General features: G+C 34.9%; 1 protein-coding gene across 1 annotated transcript in view; it reads left to right on the top strand.

Moving 5' to 3' along the window:
* Positions 1–23,234, top strand: part of LOC143237195 (synaptotagmin-1-like) — a 61,551-nt gene that overhangs the window by 11,153 nt on the left and 27,164 nt on the right. The window contains exon 3 of the mRNA XM_076476177.1: positions 3,782–4,009. Within this exon, the coding sequence (XP_076332292.1) occupies positions 3,788–4,009 (222 nt within the window). The 5' untranslated portion in view covers positions 3,782–3,787. The remainder of the gene's footprint in view (positions 1–3,781; positions 4,010–23,234) is intronic.

The following is a 23,234-nucleotide window of genomic DNA, read 5'->3' as shown; positions in this document are numbered from 1 at the left end:
TGTTTAATGGAAAGATCTAATCATCACACCATTTTTTTTCTGCACGTATTCAAAAAATTTCAACCGAAAACATCATTTACTATACAATGTAAAATATGAAAACAAATTCTTCTAAACTGCTACAAGTTTTGCGACTTCAGGACTTACTTAGACTACCCCAGTACCTAATTCAATTCTCAAACTTAATTGGAATCAACGCACTTGGATGGAAAGGTGCTGTGGTAGACATATCAGATTTATAACACTAAAATCAGGGGTTCGATTTCCCTCGGTGGGCTCAGCAGATAGCCCGATGTGGCTTTGCCATAAGAAAACACAAAGATACACATATTATATTCATTTCGAAATAATTACTACTCATTTAAAACGAGTTTACTAGTCAACAACAAGTTATTCTTCTTGCCACCCATTTAAAAGGCTAAGGTGTAACAACGTTAAGTAACCTGTCAGTCAAGATTTGAAACTACTGTACTACCAAGCATCGAACAGGTTCGGAGTGACACATCAGAAGGAAGTTTTCAAAATGAAATTCAGGGGGAAATTATGGAAAAAAGAAGAGACCTTAGCTGAACTCTTGGAAGATATGAAAAGGATTATCTAGTTACCTTAACCAGATGATCCATGTGAAATGATCGGTTTGTTAGCACGAAAACCAATTCATAGATGCCATAACAGATGAGAGTCATAGTAAGTTTTTCTGTGACAGTTCAAATCATACGTAGATTGGTAAGTCAGTAACAATGAGAGTACTGACTGTTAGTAATTTGTGTCATATTACATCACAGAACGATTGATAATATTATTTTTAAACTTTATTTGCTATGGCTATTGGTTTTTCAATAATATTATTTAAACTGTACACTTGCTTTGACTCACGTCATAGCTGACGAGGCCGTTCGACAAAAACCAGAGTTCATTTGGTCGGCTGGACCAACAATATCTCCCCTGCCAACAGCAATGTGCAAAAAATGTAGTGTACATTTAAAACACTAGTGTATTATTCTTATTGAATAATTAACGGTTTAGAGTATGTAACATATGATTTGTTAAGAATTATAATCAATGTTTTTGTTTTATTTTTGAATTTCAATGCTACACTAGGGCTAGCCGTCCTTAATTTAACAGTGTAAAACTAGAGGGAAAGCAGCTAGTCATCCGTGCCCACCGCCAATTCTTGGGCTACTCTTTCACCAACGAATAGTGGTATTGACTGTTACATTATAACGTCCTCAAGGTTGAAAGGGCGAGCATATGTGGTGAGACAGAGATTCGAACCCACGACACTCAGAGTGTCTTAACCACCTGGCCTACAATCAAAGTTCTCGTGACGTAGGATAATAACACAGATTACTTGACATAGTTGAAAAGTACGGTGTTCTGATGAGTGGTAACATTGAGGATTCTATTTATCGTAATTTAGTTCATTATTTTCTTCAGAGTATCCACTGTAGAATAAATGCGAATGAAAACTATCTCTCTAATTATTATTTTATTCAGCTATCCACTAACAAGGTAATTACATCAATATAGGTTTAATAAAGAACTAAATAAAATTATAAAACTCTTACACAAAAGCAAGAGTTATGATAAACAAAGCAATTATCAGGTTGCTAGCAATATAACTAATATAGCCCTGAAGCTTTCGTTGAGACCAAAAATAGTAAACACAGCACGAGACAATTTACCTTCTGTAGTGTTTGGTGTGGTACACTACAAATTACATGGAAACAATACAGTGAGATAATCTTTTTAAATCATAAACGTCAAACACAATTAACAATACCACTAGTGGAAACATGATTAAGTTAAATTAGTGCACATTAAAATTGCTTTTCATGTTATTTTAACATGATTTGTGTGACGCTGCTCAATAATTGGGATAAAACGTATACTATGCACCAACGGAAAACACTAGAATCCCCGTCGCACCAAACATGCTCGCCCTTTCAGCCGTGGGGCGTTATATTGTGACGGTCAGTCCCATTATTCGTTGATAAAAGACTAGCTCAAGAGTTGGCGTTGGGTGGTGATGACTAGCTGCCTTCCCTGTAGTCTTACACTGCTAAATTAGGGACGGCTAACTCAGATAGTCCTCGCGTAGCTTTGCGCAAAATTCAAAAACGAACAAACAAACCACTAAAAAAAAACTGTTGGTTGTTAAGCGACTCCTGGCTCACGTGCTCGCTTTTTTGTTACATACAGCACGATAATATAATAGTTGCAGCTGGAAACTCTTCGGCTGCTCTTTTATCAACGAATTGTGGGATTGACCGTCACTTATAACGCCCTCAAACAACTCTCGGATTACGAGTCGAGTGCCTTAATCACGTGCCATGAAAGGCCCCGGAAAATATAAGATTTACAATTTTATTTCAAAATTTGCTACTTCTTAAACGTGATGATATTGACATACCTTTAACTGCTTTTGATGGGTGAAGGTAATTAAATTTATCAAAAACTAAAGTAATGTCAAAAAATATTGTGTTGTTAAACCCAACAGCAAAAAAAAATGTTTTTTCTTTAGCTAAAGGTAAATATAATATCAGTTTATTTTATATTAAATTCATCGCTCTATTTTATATCCTCAGATGTTTAATTTATTGTTGTTGTTATATTTCATTAACTTTTCAACTAAGAAAGCTTACTTTCACTCAGAATTTTCTAATTAACATTTGAAACTCCAACACGTAACCTAACAATTAGCGTACCACAGAATGAGGATGGGGGATTCATGGTTCAAGTGCTGTGGCCACAAAATTTGATGCCTTTTATGGTCGTAGGTGCGTTATAAGGATGACGTTCAAATCCATCTTCTCGATTAGAGTAGAGTTGCCTAAAAGTTGGCTGAGAGTGGCGTTAACTAGCTGATTTATTTCTATTTACGACTTCGAAACTAGGGCTAGCAGAAAAATCTTCTAAAATATTTTAAAAATTAAAACTTTGAGGTTGAAACTTTTGCATTCATTATTGTATCTACGTAGACACACAACTGACCACGTCAGTGGATGAACGTGTGTGTGTGCAAGATGCAAATACGTTTGTTCAAACATGAATAGAGGGCTTGTAGTGAAAGACTTCAAATTTCTCATAAAATAAAAAAACGTGCTACTGCTACAAGGAGATGAAGTTTCATTCTCATTGTATTATTGTCAGTATTATTTTGTGCTAACATAATAATAATAATAATAAATAATCCCTCTACAGAGTGAGATATGATATCTGTAACAGAGACTGAAAGCCCATCTTAGAATATTAGGAAATGTATTATAAATTATGTTACCTATACTAAATGTGTGTAATTTATTTTTGCGCTAGAATCAGACAGGCCCTTTCGGTATTCTCAACTTGGACTCTCTGGGTCATCACGACGTTGTCTTATGTTTATGTATTAGAGTATTAAAACAAACATTGCAAATTGTACTATTAACTGATTTAAATGTTTGTATAATCTTCCTTTGCATTAGGCCCAAGTAAGCCTTTCGAAACACTAAATTTGGTATAAGTGGCTTATTATTAAAAGTGATGAAACTTCAGCAAACCATATTAAAGAATATTTTAGGGAATCATGTTTTGGTTCAGATGTTTTCTGAAATATTTCATAGAATATAAAAATAATAAACTGTTGTGATAAATTATGTTGGTTAAAATATCTAAAAAAACCGAGGAAGTTTTGTAGGAATTTCTAACTACTGTTTCCAACGTTTAATATTTTTGCTAGTAGTTCCTAAGTTTAAAATGTAAAACATACTCTTAATATATTTTCATATTTTTTCTTTTACAGGAAACAATGTCGGTATCACCTATGTTATTAGGTATTACTATTGGAGTCGGACTAACAGTCCTTATGGGTTTCATTTTTGCCCTTTATCGCTGTCACAAGAGTAGCCAAGCGCCCGAGTCTTCCAACCAGCTTGCAGATCCTTCTTTGTGCAGTGAGGGTAATGAATCTCGATCAAAAGTCCTTGTCTTGACTAAACAAGGTGTAATAAACTCCCTCCATCCACAACAGGTAAGATATATCATTGTTCAAATACAGTAAAATGGTGGGTGTTTATGAATCTAGATCTTAGAGTTTGTATACAGTTAAATTAAAGCTGTTACCGGCTGGTTTTAAGCGTAGTTCCATAACCATTTGCAAGCAGTATACGAGGAAATAATTGTACTACTTTTGGTGAACAAATAAGAACACATTTGAAACAAAACTTTATGTGAATATAAAGTGGGTTATACTAGCGAACGTTATAGTTTTATAAGCCCATACATGAAGTGAAACACACACACCCTGCGAGCCGTTTACCCAGCAGTAAATTTCGCGGCTGACAACGCTAAACTTCAGGTCTTGATACGCGCACTTGGTAGACCACAGATATCCAATGTGAAATTTTATTTAATAATAATAAAGAAACAAAACAATTTATAAAACTAACGATACATATAGTGACGACAGAAAGTGTTCGTACCCATGCGTCCCGAGTAGTTTTTTGTTCACAACTTAAAAAGTATCACGATTAGGCTAATAGAAGTACAATATATTATAACTATTATACTAACACACATCTACATAAATTTTTATGTAAATTAAACGACAAATAAACTGTTTATAAGCAAATAACCAAAAATAGGAGGAGCAGAAAGTGTTCATACATTTCAGAACGTGTGAAAAAACTGATATTTCTGTAAAAATTTTGTTTAGTTTGGCGAATAAACTACATTATACCATTCCAGAACTAGACACTTGGTTCATAACTATTGGAATTTAGCCAGCAAAAAAGTTACTTCCGGCAATTTAGCGCCGTCTCCGTCATTATCTGCTTGGTCATCATGGCGAACAGGAAACAACTGTCCAGTGATTTAAAAAAACGTATTTTACAATAGTAAAATACAAATCTCGTGTGTCTCTTCCCAGTATTGCTACACAACTTAATGTGCCGAAATCTTCTGTTAAAAGCATAATTGCCAAGTTTAAGCTTACAGGATCAACTGCTAACTTCCTTGTTCCGGACGCCCCACCAAAATTCCAGAGAGAACCAAGAGGAAGGTTCTCAGAGAAGTTAGTAGGAACCCTTGTTTAACACGTAATGACATACAAAAATTGTTAAGAGAAACTGGGGTTGAAGTAAGCACCTCTACAGTTACGAACATGTTACACTCTTCTGGGTTCAAAGCATGCCGTCCTCGTAGAACTCCATATTTAAAGCCTGTTCATTTAGAAGCACGATTGAGGTACGCAAGAAAACATGTAGATAAACCCTTTACCTATTGAAAAAGTATTCTTTGGTCAGACGAGACTAAAATCGAGTTTTTCAGCCACAATGATGTTCGCAATATTTTCCGTAAGAAGGGGAACGAAATCTTCCAAAGAACACCGTCCTTACAGTTAAACACGGAGGTGGCTCGATCATGCTGTGGGGTTCCTCCAGCTCTTTTGATGCAGGCAGCCTTCACCGCGTCAACGGAATCATGAAAAAAGAAGAGTACGTTGATATATTAGGCACTTATATCAAGAATGATGCTCGGAACTTGCGGCTTGGGCGTCGTTGGATCTTTCAGCACGACAATGACTATAAGCACACGTTGAAATATGTGCAATCCTGGTTGCAGAGGAACCATATAAGCGTTCTGGAGTGGCCATTGCAGTCACCCGATATCAACCCAATTTAAAACGTTTGGCATGAGTTGAAGACCAGGATTCATCAGCATCATCCAAAACACTTGCAAGAGTTGGAGGCCTACTGTGAAGAAGAATGGAAGAAAATACCAGTCGAGTACTGTCAAATGATCATGGAGGGCTATGAAGAGAGATTGCACCAAGTAATTCACCTGAAAGACTACACAACTGACCATTAAAGTGGACGCACGAACACTTTCTGCCCCTCATATGTTTGGTTATTTGTTTGTAAACAGTTTATTTGCTGCTAAATTTACATAAAAATGTATGTAATGTGTGTTAGTATAATATTTATAATGTACCACACTTTCATTATCCTAATCGTGATACTTTTTAAGATATAAGGAAAAACTACTCACGACGCAGGGGTACGAACACTTTCTGTCGTAACTGTGGAAACTAATAACTTTTCATACTAAATAAGATCGTGTCTTACCTTTGTAACAAACAACACTGTAATAAACTAAAAATATTCGTATTGCAATTTCTGAAACCATATATTACATTTGAATAAATAAAAACTTACTACAATTAGTTTGGTTCATCGTTAAATAAATGTATAAATTTGAACGGATAAGCCATTAGGTGCCAATTAATATTTATGAATGAGAATTATATTCGTTATCTAAACGTTCTTATCAACACTGTCAATAAAGATTTGCAAATTTTTTATTTTATTTTTACATTATGAAAATTTATTTTTATCTGTCTATCTATCGATGATAGTTTCCATTAAACATAATTATAGTTTAGATAGTTTTATTATGTTCTTTATTTTAAAAGATGATTTAAGAAATTCACAAGTTTTTATTGGTTTAACTTTTAGCAAAGAATCCTTCGTTATCAACAGAAAAAAGATTTTTTTCACTGATTTAGTTTGCAGTGTCATAATAATAATACGTATGTGTGGACTGTTAAGTTTTTGTACTAACATAGACTTATTGAGTTATGCTATATTAATAACGATTATCTATAAAGTAATAAGCGTTACTCGAGTACAATTAAATTATTTAATAATATAAACTGTTTATTACGTTATGCTACATAAACGAATATTATTTATGCATATGTAATAAGCATTAGTGGAATACATTTAAAATGTTCAATCATTTTCCCAAAAGACGGTCAGAGATCTCCTGGAAGAGTCACCTGCTTTAACCACTCACATCACTGCATAATAGTATGCTGTCTTTCAGTCAGTCAGCAGATACTCAAATAACATCACATAAAGGACCCTTAGCATTGTAATTTGTACTGTCGTAACATCGGTAAAACGTTCACGTGCCATGAATAACACTTTTTTTATAGCACAATCTCAATAAGACATGCACGGGCCATTAATAGTACTTTGTTATGACACACTACCTGTTTAGTATAGTCTTCATGAATATTCTATTATACAGGTTAATAATTTTACGAAACAATAATAATAAAGCTATGGTGAATATACAAGATGTCAAGGACTAAATCCTGGCACAATGGTTGGCTCGAAGTTGGAGATATAAGAAGAAAAATAACAGATTAGCCAATCAGGTCTGGAAAACTGTGGTCTGTTCCCGCCATGTTGTGTGGCTAATGCGTCAAAATAATTAAAAACTCAATTCACGTTGCAACAAATTGTTAGGGTTAACGATAATAATATCCATTAGTGTTATAAACACATGCTTCTCTCAGTCTATTAATAAATAAAGTCGTTAAGGCTGAAAGAGAAGCTAAAAAGCTTTGTGTCACAGCCATCACTATATAGTTCGACTACTTAACCAAATTAGTTTGGCATGAAACTTAGGATATTTATAAATCAATTATTTGTATAATTGTAAGGGCGTCAGTCAGTGTTGCCCAAGAATAAAATGTAATACAGTTTCGGGTAAGTAACTCGTCCTAGTAGAAGTTATTTACTTTTTTGTAGTATACACAGTTTACATTGTATTATTTAATTGATTGATAAACACACAACACAAACGGTTAGCTGTGAAGCCACTTTTATTTTCATAACAATATACTGTACAAAAATATTTGCGTAACTGTGTGACCTAAGTCGATCAGTGTATCTTTCCATTTCTTTTTCTAATGTATTCAAGGTTTTCATTAAGTCAAAGAGATTCGTCTTATGAAATGATTATCTACCCAAGTCTGAGTTGGCCCGGCGTGGCCAGGTGATTAAGGCGCTCAACTCCTAACCTGAGGGTCGCGGGTTCGAATTCCCGTCACACCAAACATGTTCGCTCGTTCAGCCGTGTGGGCGTTATAATGTGACGGTCAGTCCCACTATTCGTTGGTAAAAGAGTAGCCCTAGAGTTAGCGGTGGGTGGTGATGACTATCTGCCTTCCCTCTAGTCTTACATTGCTAAATTAGAGACGGCTAGTGCATATAGCCCTTGTGTAGCTTTGCGCGAAATTCAAAAATAAACACAAACAAACATCCTTTACCTACTTTATAAATGAGCTGTTATTTAGGAATTGATATGTGTAATGATATTCCCCACTTACAATGAAAAGATACATCGTTTTGATCTGAAATTATTTCTTGCTCAGTTTTGGTTCACATATACGTGAAAAACGCACAAAGTTATCACTAAAGGATAAACTGTGACATACAGTCGGATTATAGGGTACATTAATCTCGAGATATGAAACGAATCAAAATAATTTTATTTTGATTAACAAAATAAAACGTTTTATTTGAAATTGCTCTTATTATTCACAATATGACTGTGTTATAAAAGTTTAATGTTCTTTGGGCTTTCTTAATATGATTTTTGTAAAATTCCCAGTCGTCTAACGGTAGGTAATTGAGTAAATTGGCTTCTTTTGTCTGTTTCTGAATTTCGCGCAAATCTATAGGAGGGCTATCTGAGATAGCGGTGAAAGACTAGATGATAGGTAGCCAGTCATTACCACGCACCGCCCACTAATTTACCAAAGAATAGTGGGATTGACTTAACCTCATAACGACCTACGGCTAAAAGGGCGAGCATCTCTGGTGGGGCGAGATTAGAACCCGCAACCTTCAGATTGTGATTCGAGCGACCTAACCACCTTACCTGAAGTAAATTGGTCAAAGAGTCATTTAATTTAGTTATTAATGTTGCAACGCTTACGAAAATAGTTAATATCAACTCCCTTCGGATCTAGTGGCGTAAGTCGTTCATAAAGTTCACTTTTGTGTGAAAGGAAAGAACAAAGCTTAAAAAAATTCTCCAAACTTATATCACCTACTGTAAATTTGGAGCATGTATATCTGACCTCAAATTTTTATGAATCACGACGAGATGCTATTTTTAGATACAGTCCATCAATGCTCTCTCTCTATAATTATCCAGTACGTGTGGTTTGGGTAATACATATTTGAGATGCTATATCTAACGAAGAAGACAAACCCTTCTGATGAGACTTATTTCAAAAGTAAGTCATATTTTACATCAAACTTCGATTTAATATGAAGATTATTTCTTGTGTTATACAAATAAAATTATTTGGAGAGGTGTTAAAGTACATGAGAGACCTACACGTAATAATTCCAAGTGGATCAGAAAATACAACTCCCATAAAATTGGACATAATATTATTCAACTTCCCTTATTTCCGTTGAATCTTAAAGAAGAAAATCCAAGTGAATTTGATTTTGCTTTCAGTTTGGATGGGTTGATTAAAACTCATTCGTTGCTTAGAAAAATAAAGGCATGTCGAACACTAGACAATTTAAACACTATTGAAAATCATTTTTGTGCTACAATAACCTGTGTTACGTCTGTAGAAGGCTTCTGAGTCCTTTTTTCTTTTTTTCCAAGAAAGTCCAAGGAGTAATTGTTAATGTCTAAAGTAGTAACTTGTAAAAACACCTATAATTCTCTTTACAGGTTTGTGCAAAGTCCTTTACTAACTACTGATAACCCAGAATACTTTAGGAGTTTAAATAATAGGTGGTCTCACAGTTAATCCAATGAACTAGTTGACAATTAATTTCTAAATGGTCTACGTCTTAATAAAAACATATAATTTATGTGAAAAGAAGAGGGTTTATTTGAGGTTAAGCACAAAGCAACAGAATGAGCTATCTGTGCTCTGCCCACCACGGGTATTGAAACCCGGATTCTAGCGTTGTAAGTTTGCAGACATACCACAGTTCTACCGGGGAGCAAATTAAAAGAATAAATGATCCATGAAAGGCTCAGAAACCATATCTGCTTTTTGAACCTTGAGTAAACGAAACTGTAAGTTTACTGCTGAGGGAATAGCAGATCAAACGATAAACCATACCTCTACCTTATTCATAGGTTTTTTTGAAGAAAAGAAAATGTCTGAAGTACAATGTCTTTTGTTTATTTAAATACTGGAGGAGTTTCGCACCAGCTAAAGCACAGAATAACCTCCTTCAAACTGTGGAACTCTCATCACGGCGCCTTCATCAATGCATAGTGCACATGGCGTTTAATATATATGACCAGCGCTGCTGGTACTTTGACCTAGTGTAAAAATTGTTAAATAATCCAATTTTTTCACACTTTTGTTCAGAATCATCTGTTGTTTTTTAGGCCCTAATGCACGTAGATGAAAATGTGGTTCTTGGATGATGTAATACTATTTAGGTATTACATCAGGAACTTTATAGGATGTCTGGGTACTGCATCAGCATCCTATCTGCCACAATGTATGTGATGTTACCATGGCCAAAGGTTGTTAGCTAAGTCCATTGAAAAAGCAGTCATTGTTTCTTTCAGCAACGAGGGACTTTCGTGAAGACGTACTGCTAGAAGAATTAAATTTAATCAGTCTACTGTAAGCCTCTCGTACAACTTTGATATGGAGAAGAGTTTCATCCAACGTGTTTCATTGCAACTGTAAATCATCCACAGGATCAGATGATATAGGGATGCATATCTAGCAAGGATGTGGGGTGCCTGCATTTATTGAAAGGTACTGTCAATGCCGACAAGTAAATTGGGATTCTCGAGTCCCGGTTAAAGCCAACATTTCAAGATCACTTCAGAGGAGCTAACCAGTTCATATTCAAGAATGACTCTGCTCCATCCAACAGGACTGAAACAATTGGTAATATTCACGAACTCTATACAGTAGACATGAAGTAAATACATCTTAGGTTTTATTTCATTGCTTCAAATGAAGAACTATATTCAACAGAGCAAATCAAAACGTTGAGCTAATCAGATAGCAGCCCAGATTTCAACTTTATCGAAAATTGCTGGAAAGTAATGGGTAACAGGGTGCAAGAAAGAAGACCGAGAAGCATCTTCAAATTACAAGAAGTCCTAATCCACAACTAGCTACACACTGTTCCTTGTGCGCTCTATGCCACAGCAGTGTCGAACAGTTATCAAGGTCAGAGGGGGTGAAACCAAATGTTAGAATAAGAAAAATAATTTGTTACAATTTTTTGTCAATTACATCAACGGCGTTTTTTTTAAATCTAGAATTTCATGTTCAGAAATTTTTTTTTTTATGTTTGCCAAGTATTTATTAATAATCTGAATGCATTAGTCACGGTTGGTTTGTTATTGAACACGCATGTGTTTTGTTAACCAAAATAATAGTCAGCTTACACTACACAATATCCACATCCGTTTTACATTAGTTCACAATGTAAAGTCGTAAAATTTATAGGAATCAAGAAAAGTGTAAAAATGAATTTTTGATGTAATAGTTTTTACACCACTGTATATGGATGAATTGATAGACTGATATATAGATATCTTTTCAAGAACTTTTACAAGTCTGAACAGTACAACAGAAAAGTTATGGTTACCAGAGCATATTAATTTGATTTCTCGCTAAATCGTGAAACATAGCAGCAGGTGTAGTTCTGTAGTCGTACCAGATTAAACATGGAAGTTTAGCAAATTAGATTCGAAAACACATTCGAAGCAACTCCACAAATATGTAGTCTTGCTACTGTGTTTGTGTGCTTTGGAGTCATATATACTGATCAATAATTACCTTCCACGAACTAAATCTTAGTTGCAGGCTTTCTTTTTAAACGTTCAGCATTAAGCTTAGCCATCGTTATTTAAAAAATAATAATAATAATGAGTTCTGACGAAATCCTCTTACACGAATTTTATTTGACTGAAACCGTGGAATTAATGAGGAAGAACTCCAAAAATATGAAACGTATTTATATTTCTAAGCCTTTTGTAAATTGAATCTCAATAGATAATCATATTATTAACCTTCACTAAATATGGTTACAAATCAATCAACAAAAAAGCCAATTACATTTTATCACTTGTGCCATTATTTCAAGCTTTGTTTTCTGTAAATCGTATATAAAAAAGTTTTATTTCTCTAATTATAAGAAACATATGAATAAAAATAAATTCAAATGAGACAAACTTATACCGATAACGTTGCTAACTTAGTTAATACAGATAGAGAATCAAAAGGACTTTATAAGACATAAAAATAGTTGTACGTGAGTAGATAGGTTTTTTATGTCGTTGTTGTTGTTGTTTAGGCTTAAATTCTCAACTGCGAGCGATAAATATCTTGTCTTAGTTATTACATGTGACAACAGGAGTTAATTGTTACCCTTAGTTTGTGGAAAAAAAGAATAAAGTTGGGATTCACAAACTGTTGTTAACGCTTGAACGAGCAACTTTCTTCCTTTTTTTTTAACTTGGCACGCAGTTAATGTGTCCTTCTTAATCTTATAATATCAGTAACTCACTAAAGACACGCGGACAATATGTACTAAAGATGTGTTTTTAGAAACACTGGATGCCCATTTTGCTCAAATTATCTCTCGATAAATATGAATTAAAGCAATATAATCACCGAGAATTATTCAGATTTCAAGTGTAACACCTTCAGTTTTGTGATTGTAATTGGCAGGGTCCCAGCCATATGATTGAATACCTAGTGGATGTACTAGGCATTAGTCTAGGAAACCATTCAAGTTGGTCTAGCCACCTATTCCACTGTATACAGTGTATGTAAGCATGTGGATTTAAATTATATGTGTGGATTAAATAGTGAGCTTCCTGAAATCGTTTAATTTAAAAATCTTAATTTGTGTTTCACTATAATCATTAATCTGGGGAGAGCAGAAGATCTTCCCTATAAATTAGTCCTCCTGTAGGCTGGGATTTAAAATTGCTAATGCATTCAGAAGGCATACATTCGAATCTGTATGATTACGTTAGAGTGCTCTGTTAACTGCGTCCAAGCTACGAATAGCAAAACATTTTTGAAAATTTCAATAAATATTACTCTTCCAAATCATTTATTAGAGAAGCAGAAGTAACTTTTTCACTTGAACAAAGATTTTAATAACACAGATATGATGGGTAAAAAGTTCTGAGGCCAAGTTAACTCGTTATATCTTTAGTTGTCTAGCACGGCTGGTGGCCAATTCCCATGTTGTTACTGTTCGTAATATCTTGTTGTATGATTAGAGAATATGACCCTCGGTAGGACAGAGAGAAATGTATAGATTTAAAACGTTAAAATCCCGGGTTCGATTTCGCGGTAGATACAGCAGATAACCTAATATGGCTTTGTTCTAAGACAAACAAGAAACGATTTAGCGAAAATGCTTCAAATTTTGCAAAACTCAGCAAGAAGTAAATCAGTTATCCATGCTCTTGCTCGTATGAACTCTCTTCTTCCCACACAGGAATAAGTTTCGCAGCTTGTTTGAACGTATTTGAATTATCTGCTAATACGTAAGCAAGTACTGAATGTGAAACTTCATGATAACAGAGAATCATATTTATGCAAGGTTCTGTACTTTTCAGAAGCCATAGAAATTGTTAAGGATGACATTCACTTTTTCAAAAAGAAAAATATAAAAAGTTTAATAACAGTGTTACTCGAACTGTAGATTTCTTTACAGTTCCTTCCTCCTATCCAGTGGCATAGCAGCATGTTTGTAGCCTTATAATGTTAAAACCGGGTTTCGATACCCGTGGTGGACAGAACATTGAGAGCCCTTCGTCATCTTGGCGCCTTTGTGCTTTTAATTAAAGTACCTAAATATTATGATATAGCTTGCTATTTTAATTAAGCCTAAAATGACGTAATATATTTGGTGTTATGTAGTGTGGCATTTTCAAGCAAATTGATTTTCCAAAAATATAACTTTGGAAAGCTCACTAAATATCGAGAGGTTCGGCAAGATATGTTGCGGAATGATACTAAAATTCAGTTAAAGCTAACAGAGTCTGTGCTAAAAAATAACTTGACTGGACAAAAAGTGTGATGCACAATGAAAACAATATTTATTTTACCATACACAAACTAACAACGAGTACACAGTACCTATGAACGATGTACTGTCACTTTAATTAGAGTTGTGATTTGACTACACTAATCCTATTCTCTATAGACGTATTTCAAAGCCGACAGACTCACCAAAAATGATCTTCCAGACTGATTAAACCTTATCTTACTCAGCTGAATCGATAATGTTCATCTTATCTCAAAGCAACTAGCGCTACCCATACAATGGGTAATTCCAATTCAAACATGAGGGAGGTTGTTGTCTCGATACATCACTTGAAGGACACTACTTTCAACAATCTTGCATTAAAACCAAACCACGCATGAGCAGATAAGATATTATCTACGAGGCTTGACAAAGAATATAAATATCACTATGTAATACGAAGATCACACATAACATAAATAAAGGTAACCCGCATACCACAGTAATTCGGTATTTAAATTAATTCTAATGTAGTGTCCAAGATTGTCCTTTCGGATTGTTGTCTTAATGAAGCATGACAGCGTGTCAAAATCTTATGTTATATTTTGCTATTTTAATGGTGTACCACATCAGGCATTCAACTTCCATGTTATAGCTCGTTATTTTAATGAATCTTGATGCGGTGACCATATCCCATGTTATAACTTGTTATTGTACTGGAGGATGAGGTGTCCAAATCTACCATTATGAATCATTTTCATCTAAAGTAGCAGAAACTTTATCAGAGGTTTTGAAAACTTTTTTGCGTCGTTCAACCCAACAAATGAGAAAAATAGCAAATTTTTACAGTGGTTTCGTGCACTTTTTATGTTCGTAGTAATGGATTTATTTGGTTTGCCTTGAATTTCGCGCAAAGCTACACGATGACTAGGTAGATAGCCATCCCTAATTTAGCAGTGTAAGACTAGAGAAAAGGCAGCTAGTCATCACCACCCACCGCCAACTCTTGGGCTACTATTTTACCAACGAAGAGTGGAATTGATCGTTACATTATAACGCCCCACGGCTGAAAGGGCTAGCATGTTTGGCATAACAGGGATTCGAACCCGCGACCCTCAGATTGCTAGTCGAGTACCTTAACCGCCTGGTTGTCTTTAAACATCACGCTATAAAGTTACATTCACATACTTTCATTACTGGATAAGTGTCAACAGTGATGACATAAAAACCTTATAACTGGAGCGGTTTGAAAAGGTGGACCTTTCGAAAGTGCTCGGGTTATAGGGTTTTTATTTCATTTCTATCGAGACCTTTTGACCATACGTGTTTTTCTAACGCTGTGAATGTTGATTGTATTGAGAAAATTGTTTGCAAATCCAAAAATTATCATTTTATCATGGAGCAGTTCAAATCTTTCTTCAAATTTCATAAAAGTACATTCCATTACAATGTATATACAAGTTGATTTGTGTGTGTGTGTAGCAATGACTAGCTTATCATTAGTTTTGTACTAAAACAAATTGTTATTTTCGTCTGACACAAGTCTCTGGTAATTTGGTTAACGGTATGTTCATTGACTTACAACGCTAAAATCCATGCCTCGATTTACTATGGTAAACAGAATGAAGATAGCAAGTTATGTAATTTTATGCTAAAATAAGAATTAATTATCTTAATGTTGCTAATACACATTTCATTTCTTATCTTACCAATTGTACACTTTCAGAATTACACTCTCATCTTACAGTAGAAAGAATTTTGAGATTGAGATTGACAAAGGACCTCAAAATATCCCAGAATCCGTAAGGTTCTCGTGACATACTATAGCTTTTTTGACATATTGTCATCAACAAAAGTTACCATTAGTTAGCTGTTTTATTCTTGTCTCCAAGCGATGCACAGTAAAAACAGAACACACTCTAGTTTTCAACAATACACTAACAATGGACGTGACACTTTATCTGCATTTTTCCTACTCCATAAATAATTATCTATTTATCGTAAGGTAGAAAAATAATGTCTTAATATGAATAGGGCATACATCCATGTTTTATTAATATAACTTTTATTCGAGCATCTCTATTTTGTGGCCATTAACCAATATCTTAAATTATCATTATTAATTTTCTTCAAAATGCTGAAATTCTTTTCTGATACTTTGACGTATTTTGTTCTCTAATGGCCATTATTCTCCTTCAGTTCTTTATCAAATGTTTCTTCTGTCAATAAATTAAGAATAAAAACTTATAAAATTGGCTTTTTCGTCATTTTGGGACTTCTTCCAATTATTTTCTTTCTTTTCGCTGTGCCAGACTTTCATTTTCTTAGCTCTCCATTAATTTTGTAAACAAATATTGACATATTTGTTACTTAATTTTAATTATTGGTTAACTGAATATTTGGTGTTTTCATCCTCGTTAAGTTATTTGATTAAATCAGTTTTTGAATTATTTGAATGATTTTTCGGCTAGTAAACGTATGTTATATTTACAGGGTGTTCGGAAAGTCACTGTGCACTTATATATTTAATAACAGACATGTTTCAATATAGAATACAGGAGGTAAATATGAATGACAATTATAAACAATGTTGAAAGTGACCCTGTTGGCATCAATACAGGCCTGGATCCTTCTTATTTTGTTTCTAAACACTGCTATCAGTTGCTGGCTTGAAATAGACTGAATAAAATATGATTACAAAAGTGCACAGTGACTTTCCAAACACCCTGTATAATAGAGATCCCATTACAAAACGCTTATACGTATTATTTAGAAATGACTCTGGAACATTTGACACAGGTGACTCGCAAGTACAAAAATACGGAGAAAAAAAAATCGCAAAAACATGACTTTGTTTTTATTACAAGCCGTTCTAGTTAGTGAAATTATGTGAAGAACTAATTCTCAGTAGGGGTAAAATAATTTAATTATTTAAAATTTACAGCAACATCTTAACTGTAGAAACAGTGTTGGTAATGATTTCCACTCCCACAATGTCGCAGTTCTAACCTAATGGACAATGGTACAGTTCGACATTGATTTGAAAAAGCATGGCAGTGACCTTAGCCATCTTTCTTGTACATCACAATCACCTGGTCTCAATACACTGAAGTATTTTTTGTGTGAAATTTGACTTCTGCACTCTTTTGCTTGTGTCTTTGAACCGTTTGTCGACCAATACAATGTTCTTCGAAAACAATACTACAATCGAATAAAATTAGACTTACATAACACTGTAAGGTAGGGCCTGTCTTCCTTCTCTCCCTCCCTCTGGGTTTGTGAGACTCAACTTTATATGGGGGAGTCATAATGAAGCTCAAAGGTCAGCTAAAACACGCTGAATAGCTCTTGTTGAATGAACTGTTTAAAAATGTTATTTTTTTATGAACCTGATCAAAGACGTCATATTTCAACATCTTTTGCAATCGCCTGTGTTGATGTAATTCAGTAATTAGTCTTGTGAGACAGACAGGAAGTACCATGCTTTGTTTGAAACACATATGGCGAATTACACAAACTAATTAGGAGTAATACCTAATTACGAGCAAATTAGTTTTCGTTTCTAATGCTGATGTGGTTTACATAATATTTTCAATGAATGAATGAAGTAAACGGGGCATAAATTTACAAATTACACCCGACATGTGCGACTTACTTCCCTTTCAACAAATCTGTGCAGTTAAGCACAAATCGTACATTTCATAACTTTTTTTCTGTTAGTGGTCAATTGGTGGGCTACTTTAAAAAGTTGACCAATTACACAAATTATATGCGCAACCAATTCTTACTTTCTTACTAACTAACTAACAAAAAGGAAGGTAGCTGGTCAAGGGAACCTACTATAACTCTTTGGCTATTCCAGCTGAATAGCAGAAACTGACTGACACTCTTATAACGCACCCATGGCTCCAGAGTAGGAAATAAATACATTTTTTTAGCAGAAGAACATGATTCACTGACCCTCGGATTCGTAGTCCTGAATACCTAACCTCTGGGCCTTGCACGGCGTTTCCGGATAGTGATGCTAAAAATTTATTTATGAGGCACGTAGATTACTGAACGTGACATATGGACACAATTAATTACTCTATCCAGCCACCGTACATCTTCCTGTAGAATGATCGATCGAAGTCAAACCTGACACTAAATATAACGCAAAATATTCCACCTTAGATAGGAGACAACAGCGGACAATTTGATAGGTTGATTAGGATTATTCTTCAACGACTTCCCCCACAGCTTTTTCAGAGACAGTCACCAATCTCACCGTGAAGCTAGCTTTCATATTTCTGTGATTGAATAAATTAGTTTAGTACGTGCCAAGAGGAGTGCAATCTTGAGAAGTGCATGCGTAAACAAAATAAGTCCAATTGGTACAATATGTAGAGGTAGGCAAAATACGAAAAGACAGATCGTTGTTTCAGTGTTGGAGTTGTAAAGTTTAAGTCTGATTGTGTTAAATCTTCACACAGTTAAACAGTGAACTTGTAAAGTGTGAGAACAGAGTTTACACTGATGGTCCTTGATTAGAGATAACTGCGTATCCACCGAAATTAAAATTGCGTTAATTATGTATCTATTTTTCAATGTAACAATCTAGCTATAAGCCACTACTTTCATAAACAGTCCACGTGTGGCCTGGTCATTAACGCGCTCAAACTGTGTATTCCATGGTTCTTGGTTCACGTTCTATCGCCGCAATAACGCACCCTGCCCTTTAGCGAAACGTGGTGCACTCTAACGATAACTGTCAGGTCTACTACTCGGCCACTGCCAGACAGGATTTTGCACCAGTGGGTGCTGTGGACTAACTACCTTCCCATTAGACTTCAGGTCATAGTTAAAGACGATCAGTGTGGACAGGCCTCTCAGTAACTTTGCAAGAAAATTCTAGAGAAAAAAATAACTTCCATGGATCTACACATTGCATGTTCCAGTATTATGAATAACGCAGATTTTGGATTTTCTTTAAGAGTTAGTGAAAAGTGTTTCGAGCAGAATATTTTGCAACCTTAATAGATCTTGTTAAGAACAATCCATAAAAATCAAATCTGTATAAAACCAGTCACTTCGAATAACAGTATACACTTTTTCTCGTTCTCTTCTCTTGATACGCTCCACTCCTAGGAATAAATCATTTATATACAGTTTAAATTAAGGCAGCGCGATACGTTCAACACCTGAGTTGCCTCGAGTTTATTTTGATACAGTTCAGTCCCGGACCCTCTGACCGAGAGGGCGGGAAGACGGGAAAATTTCCACTGATCAAAAAAACAAAAACACCTGGAGAATGCAAAAAAAGTCTAATCATTCCTTATCGTACATATAAACATTTAAAAAATAATAAATGCAATCACATTCAAGCACTCTTGTTAAAGGACACAATTCCAGTCTTCATTGCAAGCAGGAAAATAATCGTTTAACAAGCTAAAGATAATCCAAAAGAGTCTGACAGACTTGAGAAGATTACAAAATCGTTTAGCTTATATCGTGAAGAGTTTAACATTATAATTAATACCTCGAATGGTCAGCGGTACACTGACTTACAACGCTAAAACCTCACATTCGATTCCTTGCGGTGGACAAAACACAGATAGCTCATTGTGTAACTTTCTAGTAAGAAAAAAACAACGATGCTAAGATTAGCTTCTCAGAGAAAAGACCAACAAAGTGAATTTTTAACTAAAATAATTAATTAACTGAAATTAAAGTAGATTTTGTTGACCGTATATGGGCAATAGCACATGCAAAAAACACAGGTTAACTGAGCAGTTAAAACGAAGTTTGAATTCCTATATGAAAGTTGAATTTGTTTACAACATTGTATGTCTTGAAGCGGAGATAGCTATTCGTATATACAAAAATTATGAATAGGGTTAACTGCATCTGATGCTTGTACGTATTTCACCATTGCTACCTGAAACATACTGATAATTAATGACAGACTTTTACCTGTCAACTGTTTAGCATGTTGTATGGATGTGTGTTTTCAATTTTCTCTTTTTTCATTATTAAAAACAAATGAATAAAAGTACTGGGAAGTAAAACAAAATGGAAGATGAACTTCGAAAATGTATTAAAAGAAAACGTTTATTGAAAACTGTTGGATAGTGTAGTAATACAAGGTAGTATATTATATTTGTGTAAACAAAGCATTGCCGCTTCATTAAATGTAATAACCTTCTTTGTATTTGTAGCATATGATACATTTAGGAATTACTAAACAGGTTATAAGAACGTATAATTACTGAACATAACAAACATATGTGAACACACATATGTTGAAGATATTTAGAACTTCGAAGACTTAATGTGAATTATATGTTCAGAGAAATATTAAACCGATTCTAAAGACCAGATTAGGTTTCTAATTCACTCATTTTTGTAATGAAGTATTTTAATTATTTACACTGGTAACAAAAATTATAGTCGAAAACTGTTGGGATGTAGAATTGGAAAAAGACAACAACTCAGAAACTAGAAAGCGTTTGGGATGGGAGGAAAAACTACATTTCACCACCTAACGTATATAACTCTCATCCCAAATGCCCTCAAGTTTCTCATCTTTTTTTCACTCATACATCTCATAATTTTTAGAATACAATTTTGTTACCAGTTTTTGCACTTTTTACGAGACGAAGTCTTGGTTTCCAGTGGGGCTGTAACGTTTGCGTGAAGTGTGTGTGATTTCTTATAACAAAGCCACATTGGGCTATCTGCTGAGCCCACTAGTAGGAATCGAGCTCCTGATTTTAACGTCGTAAATCCGTAGACTTACTGCTGTACTAGCGGGGGGGGCCGTTTGGGTGTAAGACAATTTCACTAACTTATTCAGTTCTATTCTATAGGGAGCCATAATATACAATACCTTGCAAAAGTCTTCAACCCTCATCCCCGTGCAAAGTATCCACGTTTTGAGATCTCTAAGAGTACAATCAGGAAACTATCAAATAGGACTTTATAATTTATATAATCTATTCTAAACTCAGAAAGCTAAAAAAAACGCTGATATTATATAAGTAAGCTTGATTTTCAAAGCAAATTGGAATATTCTCAGTTGCATAAGTATTTAACCCTTTTAGGCCTGACATGGCCAGGTGGGTTAAGACGTTCGACTCGTAAACTAAGAGTCGCGGGTTCAAATTCCCGTCACACCAAACATGCTCGACCTTTTAGCCGTGGGGGCGTTATAATGTGACGGTCAATCCCGCTATTTGTTAGTAAAAGAGTAGCCCAAGAGTTGGTGGTGATGACTAGCTGCCTTCCCTCTAGTCTTACACTGCTAAATTAGGGACGGATAGCGCAGATATTCCTTTGCTATGACAACTTTAGCTCAGTTCAGAAGCAAAATATTAGTTTGAAAAGTCACAAAATTACCGTAATGGTCTGTGTTTGTGTGTAATCAAAGTAGTTTAACAAGACTTCAGAGTAAATGCATTTATTCAAGTCACAACTCACATAGTGATAAGATAAATCAACCGTGAATAACGAGAAACTTTTCCAATAAATCAAGAATAAAGTGATAGAGAAGCAGAGAACACATGAAGGTTAATAAATTTAAAGTCACTTATTATATCTTCGATGTCCATCATTAAGAAGTGGAATGTGCTTCATACCACCATCTCGATCATGCTGCCTTCCAAATTAAACAACAAGCTGGTTAGAAGATGTCACTGTAATGTCAAAAGTAACTTTAAAAGATTTGCAAAGCTCTGTCTGGGATGGGAATCAATGTTCATACATGAACAATATACTGATCCCTACACAAGCCTGAAAAAAGCCATTACTGAAAAAGAATTATCCTACATTTTGCATGGAGTTTGCGAAAAAAACATGTAAATGATGCTGCAGACATGTGGCAGAAAGTTTTGTGGTCATATGAGAAAGAAATTGAGCTATTGGGTCTAAATTCAGAGTGTTACGTCTGGCACAAGCCTAAGACAGCACATCACCTAGTCAACATAATTCCAACAGTTAGTCCTAATGATGGTAGCATCATGTTGTGGGGATGCTTCTCATCAGCTGGATCTGGAAAAACTTGTTGGAATTAAAGAGTAGATGAATAGTTCGAAGTACACGCAAATCCGAGAGGAAAACCTACTTTAGTCAACCAAGAATTTAAAACTGGGTCGAAAATTTACATTTCAGCAGGACAATGGTTTCAGGCCACACTGAAATGGTTTCAAAAGAATAAAGATAATGTCCTGAAGTAGCCTAGTCAAAGTCCTGACTTAAATCCAATGGAAAATTTATGCCGATACTTGAAGATTGCGATCTATCAATGTACTCGGACGAACTTGTCAGAAGTGGAGCAATTTTGCCAGAAAGAATAAACAAATATCACATCAACCCATTGTGTAAAGCTAGGGTAGACCTATACAGAAAACTTAATGGCAGTAAAGTTGCCAAACATACTATTACCAAGTACTGAGTTACGAAGATACATACGTATGCAATCAACGAATTTCAATTTATCTTTGCAGGTTTTTCTGAAATCCAACCTCCTTCACACATTATAGTGCTACGTTTGATCGTTATAGTTTCTAATAAAAACAGTTGTTTACATTATTTGTATTTCATCAAAATGTTTCTTTATTGGTAGGGAATTAATACTTTTGCAAGGCATTCTTTTCTATAGACATTACTTCTTGAAGCAAGATAAGCCATAGCCAGTATGCTGCGCGGCGCGGTAAGGATTATGTATATGGTAGATCATGCACTTAATGGCTTACTGATCATAGATCGTGATTAGAACTCGAACTTTAACTAACTGTCGTAGATCACTTACTGCTCCAGGTATGAAAAAGCACATCCTTTGAAGTAGTCAAGTGTTTGAGTCGCACACATTAGTTACAACTGATGGAGAAGATAAAAGAAGAAGAAACTCCACGTTTTTGTGGTCCATTTTATAAACGTCAAGAAAGGTTAGCTGGACTTTAGAAACAATTCTGTACTTGATTACTGAAGGATTTCGTCTGTATACCTTTGGCTGGGGTTTTCCGTTGTTCTGTCATACGCGCTATGACAATGGCAAGCTGCTATTTTTAATCTGACCCATCCTTACTGATAAGTAACACTTAATGTCGAAAGTCTTAAAGTTACGTGGCAACTAAACTACAACCCATATAAAGTTGCAGAGGAACGGAATGAATCAGAACTACGTTTTTGACAGTGTTTGACAGGTCTTAGGTATCGTGATGCCATCGAAGATTTACTGCTTTTAAGCAAAGTTTATGACAGGTCTTTCCGCCACAAAATATTCGTACATTGACATCGTAAAGATGTGATCAGATCGGAGATTTAGAATTTCAAAGATACACATACCCTTTGTAAATAATGTTATATGGAAAAATGATAATGTAGACCTAACTGGTTACTTGAATGTGCATGTTTACTGAAGTA

Source organism: Tachypleus tridentatus, chromosome 13 (assembly GCF_004210375.1).
Source record: "Tachypleus tridentatus isolate NWPU-2018 chromosome 13, ASM421037v1, whole genome shotgun sequence".
Lineage (NCBI taxonomy): Eukaryota > Metazoa > Arthropoda > Merostomata > Xiphosura > Limulidae > Tachypleus > Tachypleus tridentatus.
Note: the sequence above shows the minus strand (reverse complement) of the source record. Positions and strands in the feature narration are given on the sequence as shown.